Below are 16,129 nucleotides of genomic sequence, written 5' to 3'. Positions count from 1 at the left end.
ATCCTGAAGGTCTACTGAGCACATCCAATTGTCCTTGCCGAGAAAGGGTAAAATGGACTGTAGCGTGACCGTCCGGAACCTTGTTCTTTTTACAAACTTGTTTAGATTGCTGAGATCCAATATTGGTCTCCCGTCCCCTATTTTTTTTGGTACCAAAAAGAACTTTGAGTAGACCCCGGATCCTAGCTGGTCTGCTGGGACTGGCTGGATGGCTCTCTTTTTTTAGCAGCTTTGATATTTCTAATGCTGCTTGTTCCCTTAGACTGGGTGGAACGTCTGGAAGAGACCCCATTTGAATCACTGGGGTTTGGATAAGGGGGATTTTGTAACCCTCGGATATGATCGACTGCACCCATCTGTCTTTAGTGAGGGAGAGCCAGGCTTGTGGGTACAGCGATAATCTTCCCCCGACTGCCTCCGAAGGTGGACAGTCGGGCATCACTTCAGGGATGCTGGAAGGGCTTGTCAGAGAGGGATTCTCTGCTACCCTGGTTCTGCGGACCCCCTCTGCCTATTGAGCGGCGTCTATTGTTGTTTCCCCCTCTGCCTCTAGGGGTGAACTGACCTCTTGCATCAGGCGTGACTCCTTGTGATTTACGGAACCACATTTTTCCACCCTTTTGAGCCTTAGGATATGGTCTAGATGGGGTAGAAAAACGGACTCCTACGGCAGAAAGAGTCTTGCCGTCTTGTTCGCATCTGGTCAAAGTATCTTTCACTTGAGGTCCAAACAACGCTGAACCATCAAAGGGGAGTTAGTGAAAGACACCTTGAAGGGGTCTGCGAAGTTACAAAGCTGCATCCAGGTGTGACGCCTCAAAGCTACACCTGTGCCCGCAGCCCTACTCGCTCCATCGGCTGCATATGAAATAAGCCGCATGGAGGAGTTGACAATAGAATTCAGGGTTCCCAGGTGTGAGTTAAGTTTTTCCTGAGACCCAGCAGCTGATGGATCCTGTAGGACTTCACCCATTTCTTTAAGAATGTCTCTTTGAAGACGGGTGAAGTGGCATAGGTAGTTCAGCGACCGCATGGTAAAGGTCGCTGACGAGAACATCCACTTGCCGTACCTATCCATTGCCCTAGATTCCTTGTTAGGCGGATGGATAGGTACTGAAGGATCAGCCGGCTCCTTCTTAGTGGCCGCCGCCACCACCATGGCATCAACTGGGACACCTTTGGATAAAAATTGTTTATCAGAAGGGGCTGTTATAAATTTAGAAGACCTCCGTGGGGTGGGTTCCAATGAGTCAGGGGCCGTCCACGCCTTCCGTGCCACCACATCCATAAGGGGGTCGAAGGGTGGAGACACCCAGGAGGTGGAGGGTCGAGAACCAAAAGCCTCCAGGTAAACAGACTCGTCCTTGGAAGGATTAAGGGAAGACCAGTTCCCCCTCTGTTTAAGGATTTCAAGAATGTCAGAGAAGGAGACATCCTCAGAGGGGGACCTTGGGGATCCTTCCGACTCATCCAAGTCGGTGTCAGATGTGACGGACTCGGGGGAGTCCACATGTTTCCTCTTACATGTCCTCTTACGCGGGGGTTCACCTGACGGATCAGGGGAAACCTCGGAAGAGAACAATATTCCCAATGGGGAAACCTGAGGCGTTTGGTCTCGATGGCCGGGGGCGAGAGAGTAGGAAGAGACATCAGCAGGCACTACTGTGGGAGGAGCTGATGGAGCTGACAGTAGAGCAGGCACTGGGGCCAGTACACTCCTCATGACCTTGAAGGCACCCCTGTCAGGCAGGCTAGAGAGCTCCCGCTCCGAAGAGCTAGGAACTCCAGCCGGCACCGACAAGGACGGCTCCGAAGCCGATGTCGGGGCCGAACTCACCAACGCCGATGCTCCGAGAGGGAGAATGGGGTCGGACAAGGGTCCGATGCCACTCGCCCCCTCGGAGCCGGCGAGAGAGTCCAAGCGCCCGGATCCCTCCACCATGGACGAGATCGGAGCAGACAACGGAGCTGAAGGGGGAGGTATCGGCTCTGACGTCAAAACGGTCACGGCTCCGAGGAGCTCCGGCTCCGAACACTGGGGTAGAGTCGAAGGAGGAATAGTCTGTTGTATGGATGTAGCCGCTGTCTGATGAGACGGGCTATGAAGCATTTGGGCCAGTGCCTGAGACTTTAATAGTCTACTTACCACTCTCTCAAGGTCATGATCGGAAAGTCTGGACGACCGAGAGGAATGGCTCCGATGGCTCCGCTCCGAAAGTAACGGTGACTTCGGAGCCGAATGTATGGACTCCAGTGATGGAGATCTGGACCTCTTTCGTGCGGAGGGCTTCAGAGTTAATGGAGCCGATGGAGCCGTAGACACGTCGGCTCCAGCCGGAGCCGACTTTGAAGACAGAGTCTTAGAGGTATCGGCTCCGGCTGGAGCCGATGCAGGTAGCTGCGATCCTAAAGTATCGGCTCCAGCCGGAGCCGATAATGTCGCAGATGATGAACCACCATCCGAGGGCATAAGACTCGGAGCAGATGGTTTAGGTGGTTCTGGAGGCTTCCCCGGCACAGACTTAGCCGGGGAACCTTCGGGCTTTAACAAGCCCCTTAATATCAATTTATTCCTGCGCTCCTGCAGGACTCTGGGGCTAAAAGCATGGCACACTGAGCAAGAGTCCTGCAGGTGCAGGGGTCCCAGGCAATAAACACAAGAAGTGTGACCGTCTGTCAGAGACATCTTCTGACAGCACGAGTCACACCTCTTGAAGCCTGAGACCTTTGTCTCCTTCGACATTGAAGAGTCGAAAGGAAAAACCACAGTTAGAAGGACAAAAAAAACACACACACACACACACACACACACACACACCAACAAATAGGGATACAGGGATACCGGGGAACACACAAACAGCAAGGAATCCCTGTGAGGGAATTAAAATAAAATGGAAGGGCCTAAGGCCTAACCTAGGGAAAGGGAGTATGACAGGGATAAGGGATAAAAATTAGAGACTAAACTTAAAATTTAACAGAAAATAGCCTATAAAGGACTAAAAGGTATACTAGGGGAAAAAACTAAGGAAATACTAGGATTTTAGTGAGAAAAAAACAGTCACTAACCTGAGCTGGTAAAAAGAGCAACCTCGCTAGCGGCAAACGAGATCTGGGTAGTTACCGTCTAGCATCATGGGATATAGGGTTGCCTCGAGCCGGTAAAATTAGCTCTCGAGCTTTAGTATAGGCCGAGTCAGAGCCGAGGTTCGGCTCCGAACCCATCCAGCAAGAATGAAGGCGAGATTGACAACTTAACATCTCAGGATATCAAACATATTACTAGAATAGTCTAGAGTTCATAACCACCAACCCCATTCCTTTATCAGGCTTCATTAGCCTAATATTTATGTTGACACAAAATTTATTTTATTTTATTTTACATTTGTTGACCAGGCTAGTCTAACTGCATATATGTCCATTTTCAGTAGAGGCCCGGGGAGATGAGCTCCAAGACAGAATTTAGTAACAAAAAATGCTAGTACAATACATTAACAAAGGATGGCAGCTCATTACATAACTAACAAACTTATCACATTTATACAGAAAATATCAACAGGACAAGGTCAGTTAAACATAGCAAGTCTAAAGTTGTCTATATTATCAAGGAAAATTGGAGTTAGTACTGAGAGATTAGCAGGTAAAAAGAACCCAGTCAATAAGAGAAAGTTAATCGGGTCTAGAACGGGACATAACTAGTGTGTTCTAAGGTAAAGTTTCAGTTTATTTTTGAAAAGTGATAAAGAGGACAGTGATGCAAGTCCACTGGGAAGTAGGTTCCAGGATTTCCCAGCAGTATTAGAGAATAGAGAGTCACCAGCCATGTTGTTGGATTTATATAAACTGACAAGTAGTTTATTTGATGAACGTAAGGTATTAAGATTGTTATAGGGGGTAATGAGGGTAGAAAGTATAGTATTGGTAGGTTGGGTAAAGGATCTTGTGGGCAATGGTCAGTTGGTGAAATTTAAGCTGCTTTTGTAGCTGAAGCCAGCCTAGCTGTTTTAGATTAGTGCAGTGGTGAGTTCTAAAAGGATTTCCAGTAGCAAATTTGGCAATGTTGTTATAGGAGATTACCATTTTGTGGAGGCTATTTTTTGATAGAGTAGCATATATAGGTGAGGCATTGAAGAATGCAGAGATTAGATGAGTGTGGGTGATCACTGTTCTAGCTGCTGGAGTAAGGAAAGGTTTGATCCTATTGAGAGAGCCAAGTTTTCTATTTACAGTTTTTATTGTATTGTTGATATGGGTGTCGAAGTTGATACTGTTGTCAATTGTTATTCCAAGAAGTTTGGTATTAGGGTCAGGAGATATTAGAGTACCATTATTATATATGACTGTGAACTCTATTGGAGAAGACTTGCGTGTTGGAGTAAAGAGCAAGAGTTTCGTTTTTTGGGGGGTTCAGAAGGAGGCAGCATTGTGTAAACCATTGTTCTACTGTATTAAACACTTTTTGGGTTAGGGACTACAGTTCAGATGAAGATGTAGCTGAGCATATTAGTGTGGAATCATCTGCATATTGTATACAATAGCCTGAGGAATTACTAAGTGAAGGTCATTAATGAAAACTGAAAATAGGAGAGGTCCCAGTATGGAGCCTTGAGAGACACCAAGGGTAATGGGGAGGTGGGTAGATAGATGATTATCCCATAGCACTGCCTGTTTATATTTTGTATTCTCGGGGGTTTAAGTTGATCCAATACTCCCCTTTTCTCTTTCTCTTTTTCAAAACCTCTTGAATATTATATTCACAATTCTTTTCAGATAAAACCACAACTGGATTTAAAGAAGGACTGAATGTACTATTTTTCGGAAAATTTTGCCCCACTGTCTTAATTGTCTATTTCATTCCTAAATCAGAGTGCTAAATTGTGCTGTCTTGTAAGTAATCTAAATTCAACAAGCAAATTATTTAAATAGGCTCTTTTTGTAAGAGCAAATATTTTACCTCTTTCAAACAGGTTAGAATCTTGGGATGTAATTGAAAATTCACTATAATTGTAAATCTTAAAATTTTGATGTTCATTTGTTACAACGGTTAATTCACCTGAGTTTGACTGCAATTCTAATTGTAAAAATTAAGCCTATGAAAGTTTGGTTATTATTATTCATTTTATCATTAGCAAGTAAGTTTAGACTAATGAACTGTAGGTACAATAGGTTATGGAATGTTATTTTATTTATCCAACATTTCTTGATGTAATTATTTTACTGTTCCATTTTAATTCTCTCTTTAAGAATTGATCAAATCATTCGTTAATGGTATTTAAATGGAGTGTTGAGACATGGATGCTTGATTCATATGAAGAATGTATACCTAGAAGATGAAAACGCTAAATCATATTAAATTACTTTTATATTTTGTTTGGTATTTATGTGGTAGAGTACTGTACTGGCTGTTCTCCAAGCACTTTCGTTTTGCATGAGGTTTCTTAGTTCAACACTTGATACAAGTATTGGTTTTGTTTTAGTCAGCTCAGCTAGACTGCCTGACAGTGAGGGGATCTTGAAGATGCCCTGAAGCTTTGGAAACTGTCATTATATGCTAAGCAGGATGTAACCCAAACAGATATGGTTATTGCACTACTGCTCATTCGAACATCTACTGTTATATTAAGTTCAACTTGCACAACTCTGTTTTTTAATGTCAGATCTTTTTCTCAGTTTCTATTTTCACACAGAGAGGTGAAATTAAGCTGTTGATTGGTGCTCAGCCATCTTGTAAGTCCAGACAAAGAGGGAATTTTATGAAAATGTTTTCTATATGGTGGGTAGTGTTTAAAGTATAAGGAAGGTTTTTCTGATAGAATACAGAATGACAAAAATAAAAGGGAATATAAAGAAATAACTGAAGAGGTTCAAGTAGAAATTCAGAAAAAAGAACCAAAATGAGAGAATATGAAAGCTGATGACAAAAAAAAAAAAACCTCTTACTTAAGCAATTTTTTTCTTAAAAGACAAGAAAGAGGAGGTATCACCTTATTTAGGAAAACAAGTGAGAATAAAACAAGGATGAACTGATGTGATATTGTATGAAGAGGGTGGTATAACATACAAACAAAAAGAAATGATTGAAGTACAGAAAGATTTGTAGGTAAAATGTATGAAAAGGAAGGAGTTGAGACAAAAGAACAGCGTCTTAAAAAAACTTTGAGGGTACTAAGGCAGACCTGGAAAACAAGATAATTATGGAAGAGAGAAGAAAAATCAGCACTAGGATTCAACAAAGTTATGAGTTTAACAAGCAAATGAAAATGGAAGAAAATGTGGTTTTCTGTAAAGTATTAAATGAATGGTTCGATAAAGGGATAGTGCAGAAGAATATGTAATAACTTGATAAAATTTACATGGAAAACATTGAACGGAAAGATATAGGAAGCTGGATGCCTTTAAACTTTGAGGAATACTGACTATAAAATATTTATGAGAATGATATACTAAAGGATGCAAAAAGTTCTGAATGAAGTAATAAACTGTGCTTGGTGTAAAAGGGAGAAAATAAAGGAAACGTTAGCAATAGTAAAGGAAGTATGTATGATCTTGACAGATTTACTATGTGTGATGTAGAGAAGGCATTTGAAAGAATATGTCATGAGATGATGTGGGAAATTTTAGAAGCATATGGAGTAAGAATAAAAACATTGGAAGTTACGAAAACATGTTAAGAAAATTAATGGGTGAAAGTAACGGTAAAAGGATATATGGGAAAAGAGATCATGTTAAAAACAGAGTTAGGAAGGGTTGTCCCTTAAGTATGTATATTTTTGTTCTAGTGATGAATGCAATTATTCAAACTTTTAGAAATGAACAAAGTATTCTGGAAGGTGGGAAAGGAAATTAAGATAACAGTATGTTTGTCTTATGCAGGTTATTTGGTTATTGTAGCAACAATAGAGGATGAATGAATTAAAGTGTTATAAGAACTGAAAAGTTACTTAAAAAGATGGGCTTAAGATTGAATAAAGAAAAGGTAAGGGGTTTGAGGAAATAAAGACAATGAATGGAATTAACCCAAAATTGGTGCACTGATGTAATTAACAGTGTGAAAAACAGAGAGAACTAAATGTTGGGAAGATTGTACTACAAGATGTATGAAGAGACATGGAAACAAGTAAAAAAGAAAAGAGGAGATGCAAAAGATTATGGAAAGAAAGGAATATATAAATAATGTAAAAGTACAGAAATTAAAAACTGATGAAAAATTACTCAAGATTTTTTCTTGTATATCATTGGATTGACTTATCAAATGGCATTAGAAATTAAATAAAGCAAGGAAAGAAACAAACAAAAAGATAAGACAGAGACATCTATATTCCCTTCTACACACACACACACACACACACACACACACACACACACACACACACACACACACACACACACACACACACACACACACACACACACACACACACACACACACACACACACACACACACACACACACACACGCATAGACGCACACTCTTAATTATCTACTTACAGCCAATGATGAGGTAACGGAAGAAGAGCCAGCCACTGATAAGTGGCTCCTTATGGTTCCGTGGTGGTTTGCTCATGATGTCCAGGTCAGGTGGGTTGAAGCCAAGAGCCATAGCTGGCAATCCATCTGTCACCAAGTTTACCCAGAGCAGTTGGACCGGGACCAGAGCTTCAGGCATGCCTAGGGCTGCTGTCAGGAAAATACTGTGAGAAAATAAAAAACAGATAAAGTCAGTCACACTGGGGAGCTAGATAATATGATAAGGACTCATGTCGTCATAAAAATAAAACCAACAATAAAGAGATGATAAAAATAATGCAAAATAAACATCAATGGCCACTAATACTAATAAGCATTACATTAACAACTAAAAATGACTCTAAACTAAAGAATACACAAAAAGTGTTTTACATGTGACAAGACCCTCTTTACCCCCACCTCTCTTAATTAAATATGCCAGCTCAATGGTTGCATAATTATAGAAAAGGTGAAAACATTCTATAATCTGGCCAAAACATGCACCAACAAGCAGAATCTAATTCCCTGTAATTACATAAGACAATGGACATCACAGGCAAACATTACACCTGCCATCTCCACCAAACATATCATTTACCACATATTACAATGCACATCTGAAAATCCAGCCACAGTAGCAGCTTTCATCAAAATTGACTTTGCAGAAACTGTACTGACATTATTGAACACAAGTTAATGTCACTATCAAAATATATTCTCCCACCAAACATAGCACTGCATTAGCAAGGAAAGTGATGCTGCTCACCCTCCCTCCCTTCTGTCGATCATTTCCAAATGGAACTCACCATATGTCACTAGGAAACAGAGAGGGGAACCTGGTCATGTTAGCACCTCCTATATTATCAAGATTACTAACATCATTACTAGTTGGAGAACACAAGCTGTACACTTGCCACAAGGTCTGCTTCCATGTAACCAAAGATACTGACAAGACAAAGAAGGGATGAGGAGAAATGAAAAAGCATGTGTGTCAGATACAAAGGAGGCAATCTAGTGACGAGAGAGCTGATGTAACTTGAAAGGTGAAATGCAGAGAAGATATTTAACAAATAGTACATAAAGGAAAAATAATAAGTAGGTAGGGCTTAAAAGTCTGTACGTTTGAAGGAAACATTGGCCCATACAGAGGATCAGATACTAAATTAGATTTTTGCTTCTGTGTTTACTGTATAAAGAAAATGCATGCTAGCCAAACAGGATGATGATACAAATTGTAGGGAGTTATGAATGAATATATAGTGTGATAGTCGCTGACAGCATACAGTGATCTAAGGGAGATAAATGGTAACAAGAGACTAGGATCAGATTAATTATGACTGGAGCACTTGTGGTATTACTTGACAAACACTAAGGTACACACTACTGCTAGAAACTGCAGTAGCACTTGTGGATTGGAGAATGTCAGTGCTGGTGCATTTAACAGTGAGTGTTTGAGGCAGCCTGAGAAACCGCACACCTGCTTATCGTATACTGGTAATGGGCAAAATTATGGAAAGGATATTATGGAGTAAGCTGGAAGGGTTTAAAGATAGACAACTTGGACATACATATATACATATGAATATTTTTTCCTGGATTGTTTTGAGGTCTTTGCTACTTTTGGTCACTTATGATTTAACAGGTTCACTTACCTGTGGTGGGTGCTGTATTTAAGTAACAATCATGGCAGCAATATAGGTCTTTGAGGCTTTCCCAAAAATGCAGCTAGTAAACCTAAGGAGAGGATAAACCTAACTCTTGACCTACATATGATGACTGTGATTATACAATGGATTTTAAAAAGCTTTGGCTGGTTGACTGTTATATGTTTAGTAGGATATAACCATTCAGCTAAGGCTTCTACACCAGTGAACTTAATGAAGTACATAATCATTTCCACTTGGCGTGTAATTTTGTTGTACTGAGTCTTCTGATCTCTAGCAATATGTGCACCAGTTTTTTTCCTTTTTTCAGGATGAAGGATCATTCCCATCAGCTTTGGTAACCTTAGAATTGGAGGCAACAACTTTCTCTTTTGTGGAATCAAAAGAATGTTTTATTGCTGTAGAGAACAGATGCCTCTCGTTCTCTATTTAGAGTAGATTAGAGATACAGGCTTAACTGGATCAGAAGGGTGTGACTTGAAGTACTGTCCACTTTGTCACTGCCTTTTGGAGTACCCCTAGGATAAAGGGGGCATAGAAAAGAAGGTGTACATAAGGCCTAATCTTCATGTCATATTGAAGATCTACTTCATTACAATGAATTATCAAAATGTTGAATTTTAAAATGTCAAAGCCAAAACGTCGAGTGCTCGAAACACTGAAAAGTCATAACACTGACTTCCATAATGGCAAATTTCTCAGCACATATTTTATGTTGCCCTCCCTCCAGCTTAAACATTACTAGAAGTAAACATACACTGTAATGAACATTTCTGTAGGGAGGCAAGCCCCCTGCAGCCCCCAAACCCCCTGCAAATGAAATATACCAACTGCGAGATCACACTACAATGGAGGAAAGGTAAATTTCCCGATCCCCACTGTACTGTGATCTCCATACAACATGTCTGAATAATTTCAGAAATACACACCTGTCCCTTTGCAAAACACCTACATACTGCCAACACAAACACATCCACTCCTAGTCACTTTCTCCTGGCAGCGCAAATACTCACACAATTTCCTTTTAAATAAATAAATTCTATCTTAAATAAGAAAATCTTTCTCACCCTTTTCTTCAAAAGATGTATTACACAAGCTGACCAATTCCCTTCACCATTCAACATAACGTCTGCCACGTCTCTTTACTACAATGTACGAGTTCTTAAGTGTATTCAAACTCAACAGAAAACGAATGTTAACATTTCTGATGTTATTGGACTCAATGTTATAATCTTTCAGTGTTTTGAGCATTCGATGTTATGGTCAAGACATTTTAAAACTTGACTTTATGGTAATTAGACGTAGTGAAGTAAATCCCATTTTGAAGGCCTCATCAGCTTAGTCCTTGGGATTGGAGGAAAAAGTTTTACAGTTGGTGCAGACAAAAAATGTCTTCCTCAGGGCAGTCCAGCCTCCTAGAGCTGTTCTTGAACATCTGAGGATTCAACTTGCACTTTTAGTTGAGGATATAAGAGCTGCTTCAACTGTCTGCAAGTAAATCTGGGGGTAAGGGGATGCACGCAGCCTACAGGTATAATGCGTAACTGGGTTGTAGTCTCTCACACCATAAATGAAAGCCTGCAAAGTTGGTTGGTAGGAGTGGTTGTTCCCCGGCTTATTACACCTTCAGTTGGCCAGTTCTGAGTTTTCTTTAGAAGGTCCCAAGGGCCAGTTAAACGGACATCTAATATACATGGCCAAGCTCCAGGAGCCATTGATTTTTGAAACACAAAGATAAAGTTTCCAAACTAGATCCAAAGCATTCATCGTTAGGGTTTGATTTGGAATGAGGAGAAACACAGGGGAGCCTACTACAAAAACTCCTTCCTGAAGGATGTCAAGATTGGGGACTGTACTCTAGTGACAAAATACCGCTGCATCTTTCTCTTGTGAAGTCAGCATAGGAGTTGCATGAGGATGGATGTCAATACCAGGCCTACAGACCTTAAAAGTTTCCAGACCTGGAGACCCTATGACTGGGTCAGGTCTGAGAAAGATTTCAGAATCAGAGTTCTCTCCCTAGGAAGGGAGGAAAAACTGGCCCCCATCCTCACTCAGGACCACCCACAAAAACACCTTTCTGGCATTTGATACTAGACTGGACTTGGGTAAACTGACAATGAACTCCAAATTGTCAAGGGTGGACATCATCAGGGCTGATAGCATCTCCATCTTCTCTTGTGATGATGCATGAATGAGGTGCTTTCCAGCTGAGAAAATGTGAATACTCTATTCTCAAATGGGTGAAACTGGGATAGGCATTTGGTGAGGAGACTCAGTGCACTAGAGACAACAGAAAAGAGAAAGAGAAACTGGAAGCAGTCTTCTCACACTTTGAATCTAAGAAAGTTTTGTGGAGAAGGATAGGCAAAGAGATTCCACTTAAGCCTGTGATCCAAAGAATTCTGTGTGAGTAAATTTTTGGCTAATGGAAAAAGGAGAATAATGGAGGTGGAAGGAGAGTGCATATGCTGCAAGATCTATGCAAACATCTACTGTTACGACAATTTCTTACACTAATGTAATATGTTATTCAGTAGATCACTATTGCAATAGTGCTGAAAGATGGGACAATTTCTAAAGGTTTATGTTGATTGGGAAGGGTAAGAGAAAAATAACTGGAGTCCAGTAACCCCTGAGGAACTGTTCAGGCAAAACCTGTCTTAGACTTTAGAAAAGGCATCAGTTTTTGCAATGCTTGGTAAAGGTGTGTATGGAAGGGCTGCCTTTAAGATGGATTTGGAGTCGAGCCCTTTGAAAAAAGGACCTGAAGAAAGGACAGTTGTGTACACTTACCATAAATGTAGATGCTCGAGTGTATTCACTGTTGCAGTCATTACATGTGGGTAATCTGCTGGCAGGTTGCCCTCAGTCGGCCTGATTAACAAAGTCTTGGGTCCTGCACTGGTTGCTGTCCCTTCTTCCATGACGTCAGGTCGTCAAGGGTATAAAACATGCAGCCGACACCTTTACATCAGTTTTTCTTGCCCCAGATGTCAGGTACCCCCCAAATGGGGAGCAAAATATATATAAATAATATAAAACACAAAAACATATACCTCCAAACAAAAGCAAATACACCAAAAAGTTTAAGTGTAGTAAAATAAAGGAGAGGCACAGCAAGAGAAAAAACATGGGGCTGGAGTGAGGGTAACCAGGACTGCAACAGTGAATACACTCGACATCTACATTTATGGTAAGTGTACACAACTGTACTATGTTCTTCGTGTTTCACTGTTGCAGTCATTACATTTGGGTAGATTCCCAAAGCTAAGGTTGGGAGGATGGATTTATACAATATTAGGACCGGCTACAAGTCCCTGCAAAACAGCAGTGGCAAAACCAGCTCTGGATTTAGAAAAAATTGGTAAATGATAGTGCTTGGTGAAAGTATGAACTGAACTCCAGGTAACAGCTTCTAGAATATCCCTGGTAGGAATACCTCTGAGAAAGGCTGTAGACGTAGATGCAGCCCTGGTGGAATGGGATCTGATCCCCTGGGGGATAGGTTTTCCATAGTGCTTACAGCGGAAATGAATACAATGGCTTATCCATTTGGAAATGGTTTGCTTTGAAATCGCCTTTCCCTCTGCCCCTGCAGCAAATGCTACCAGCAGTAGTTCAGATTTTCTTTGAGATTTAGTCCTGTCCAAGTAAAATCTAAGTTGTCTGTGTACATCCAATGAATGCAGAATCTGCTCCCCTTTGTTCTGTGGATTGGGAAAGAAAGTTGGCAAATGAAAGGACTGATTAAGAGCCACACTGGATACCACCTTGGGCATGAAAGGATGGGTTGGTCCTGAGTGACACCATGTCCACATGAAAGATGATGAAAGGCTCCACTGCCATAAGGGCCTGTAATTCAGAAATCCTTCTAGTCAAAGTGATTGCTAAAAGGAAGGCTGTTTTCCAGGAAAGAAATTTTAAGTCTGCAGTAGCAGCTGGCTCGAAAGGAGGTAGAGTGAGTTTCTCCAGTACAAAGTTAAGATCCCAGGCAGGGGTTGGAGCTCTCCTGGGTGGCCTTAAGTTTTTGGCCCCTCTGAGATACTGCTTTAGTAGAGGATGAGAGAAGGGGGGGGGGGTTCTGTGTTGTAGAGAGCTGAAATGGCTGAGGCATGGATTTTTATGGAAGAAAAAAAGATAGGCCCTTGTGAAGCATCTCAGTTAAGTACTGCAAAATCTGAGGTAAATTGGGCACTACTGTGCTCATCCCCTGACATTGATTCCAGGCATAGAATCTTTTCCATTTGTCAGCATAAGATTTTCTAGTACTAGGTCTTCTCGCCTCCAAAATGACATCCATCACAGGTTTGCTGAGGGATGCTATGGGGGAATTTAAGTGATTAGCCAAGCTGCAAAATTTAATGTTTGGAGATGAGGGTGCAGAATGTGGTTGTTCTGCTGAGACAGTAAGGAAGGTGTCTGAGGCAGGTGCTATGGAGAAGTTTGTGACAGACTGCGTAGGAGTGGGTACCAGTGTTGTCTGGAGCAAGCAAAATCATTTTTGGCTTGTCCTGTGTGACTTTTAATAGAACTTTGGAGAGCAATGACAGAGGGGGAAAGGCACAAATTAATAGGTTTTCCCAGCTGAAGGACAGAGCATCCACTTTCCAGGCTTTTTTGTGAGGATTTCTTGTGCAAAATTTGCCCAACTGGTAGTTCTGGGGTAAGGCAAAGAGATCCATGTCTGGGTTCCCCCATTTCCGTGTCAACATGTTGAAAATCCGTGGTTCCAGTTTCCATTCATGTGGGTCCATGAGATTTCTGCTTAGTTCTTCTGCCAAAATATTCAGCTTTCCTGGCACGAATTGAGCTTGTAGGCAGTGTTCCACAATACCATGGCTTGTCTGCAGAGGGGGTAGGAATGTGTACCCCCCTGTTTGTTTATGTACCACATAACTGTGGTGTTAGCCGTCTTTACCATTAGTTGCCTTGGATGAAGGTAGTCCTTGAAGGCTGTCAGTGCATTCTGTACAGCTATCATTTCTTTTTGATTGATATGAAGGTGCATTTGATTCAGGCTCCATTTACCCTGAATGCACTTCCCTGACAGATGAGCCCCCCATGTATATAGTCTGATGCGTCTGTAGTTAGGGTTTGGGCGGTAGGGGGTGGTGTGAATGGCAGTCCCTTGTTTTGGTGGCAGGCCTCTACCCACCATAGGAACTCTAGTTGCAGGCAAGGCATGATAGGAATCATTGTTTCCAGGCTGTGGCAATTTTGACTCCATAAACTTTTTAAGTACCACTGAAGTTTCCTCATATGCAGTCTTGCATATGGAATTAGAAGAATGCAGGAGGCCATGAACCCCAAGGCTTGCAGTATTTGTCTTGCAGATAGCAGGGTTCTTGTGGCCACTTGTTTGAAGTAAGTCACCAACTGAATTTGTTTTTCTGGCGTAAGGTAAGCCATCTGGGCAGTTGTATTCACGCTTGCACCCAGGAATGTAATTTTTTGAGAGGGTACTAGTTGTGATTTCTTTTCGTTTATGGTGTACCCTAGACAAGTTAGAACCCTTTTTTCAAATGCCAGATGTTTTAGAAGAATGGCCTTGTTTTCTGCCTGAATTAGACAATCGTCCAGGTATGGATATATTTGAATATTTATTTGCCTGCAAAATGCAATTACTGTAGCCAGGCACTTTGCAAAGATCCTGGGCGTAGTAGATAAGCCAAAGGGCAGTGCAGAGAACTGATAATGCAAGTAGCCTTCTTTGAAGCGGAGGTATCTTCTGCAAGATTCCCTGATTGGGATATGCAGGTAAGCCTCTTTTAGATCTAGAGCTGCCAACCAGGCATCTTTGCCTAGCATAGGCAGTAACTGGTGAAGAGTCAGCATCTTGAATTTTGGAATGTCCAGGAAGGTGTTTAGAGTAGACAGGTCCAGAATTGGACGCCATGATTTGTCTTTTCTGGGTACCAGGAAAAGTCTGGAATAGAAACCTTGTCTCTTTTCCTCTTTTGGTACTAGTTGAATAGCCCTATGTTTAAGAGGGCAAGTACTAGTTTTGGAGCCTCTGCCCATTGATTTGGGGGCAGATCTGGCCATCTGCTTGGAGTTGGCAACATGTGGAAATGAAATCTGTATCCCTGGGACACTATGTTTAAAACCCATTTGTCCTGGGTTATAAGATGCCAGTTTTTTGCCAGTTTCCCCCCAAAGGGGCAGCTAAAAAGTAAGTGTCTGGTAATTCTAAGGGAAAGTCATTGAGACTGTTTAGTATAGGGAGGTGTCTTGTTGTTTCCAGATTTGGAAGAGAAGGCACCTCATTGCTTAGTTCTGAAAGTCCCTTGGGACTAAAACCTGGTGTTTTGGAATGTCTGGGTTTGGCTTGAGTGGCTCTGGAAGGAACTGGAAAGGACCAGTTCTTAGTAGGCCAGTGCCTACTAAATCTTGGAGGATGTACTTGTAAGACATCTTTCACAGTTTGCATAGATTTAGCTTTATCTTCCATCTTTTTTTAGAACATCTTCAGCCTTATTGCCAAACAGACGGTCCTGCTGCAGAGGAGCATCCAAAAATTTTGCTTTAACATGATCAGGCAAAGACTGCTCCTTAAGCCAAGCATGCCTTCTAAGCACAGACCCAGTAACAGCAGCCCTGCAAGAGGCCTCCAAAGAATCCAAACCACAGTGCAGAGTATGTTTTCCAACTTGTTCAGCTGAATGCAATAAATCCTGTAAACCTTTATTTTCCACACAGTCAAAAATCATCATTTTCTGTTTAAGCTGCCCCATGATATGCTGCTGACATTTTTGCATATGGAATTGACAATTTAAAGCCCTGACTGCCAAGGTTGCAGAAGTATAAACCTTTTTATCCCATCTATCCAGCGCCCTGGAATTTCTGTCAGAAGAGGTAGGATTTTTAGCAGTAGAAGCCTTAATGCCCTTGGGCCCCTGAGAAATGGTTTCAGGGTCCGCAACAAGATTTTTGAAAAGGAATTTGTGGGAGTCAGAAA

The 16,129-nt window shown here is 41.7% G+C and overlaps 1 protein-coding gene across 2 annotated transcripts in view; it reads right to left on the bottom strand.

Annotated features, from left to right (window-relative positions):
* Window positions 1-16,129, bottom strand: part of LOC122811983 (sarcoplasmic/endoplasmic reticulum calcium ATPase 2-like) — a 1,984,788-nt gene that overhangs the window by 347,259 nt on the left and 1,621,400 nt on the right. For both annotated transcript variants that reach the window (XM_044084186.1, XM_044084187.1), the window contains exon 17: window positions 7,487-7,689. In XM_044084186.1, the coding sequence (XP_043940121.1) occupies window positions 7,487-7,689 (203 nt within the window). The remainder of the gene's footprint in view (window positions 1-7,486; window positions 7,690-16,129) is intronic.

Source organism: Protopterus annectens, chromosome 9.part0, assembly GCF_019279795.1.
Source record: "Protopterus annectens isolate FY-2018-M chromosome 9.part0, PAN1.0, whole genome shotgun sequence".
Classification (NCBI taxonomy): domain Eukaryota; kingdom Metazoa; phylum Chordata; order Ceratodontiformes; family Protopteridae; genus Protopterus; species Protopterus annectens.
This window is presented reverse-complemented; position numbering and strand designations above follow the sequence as displayed.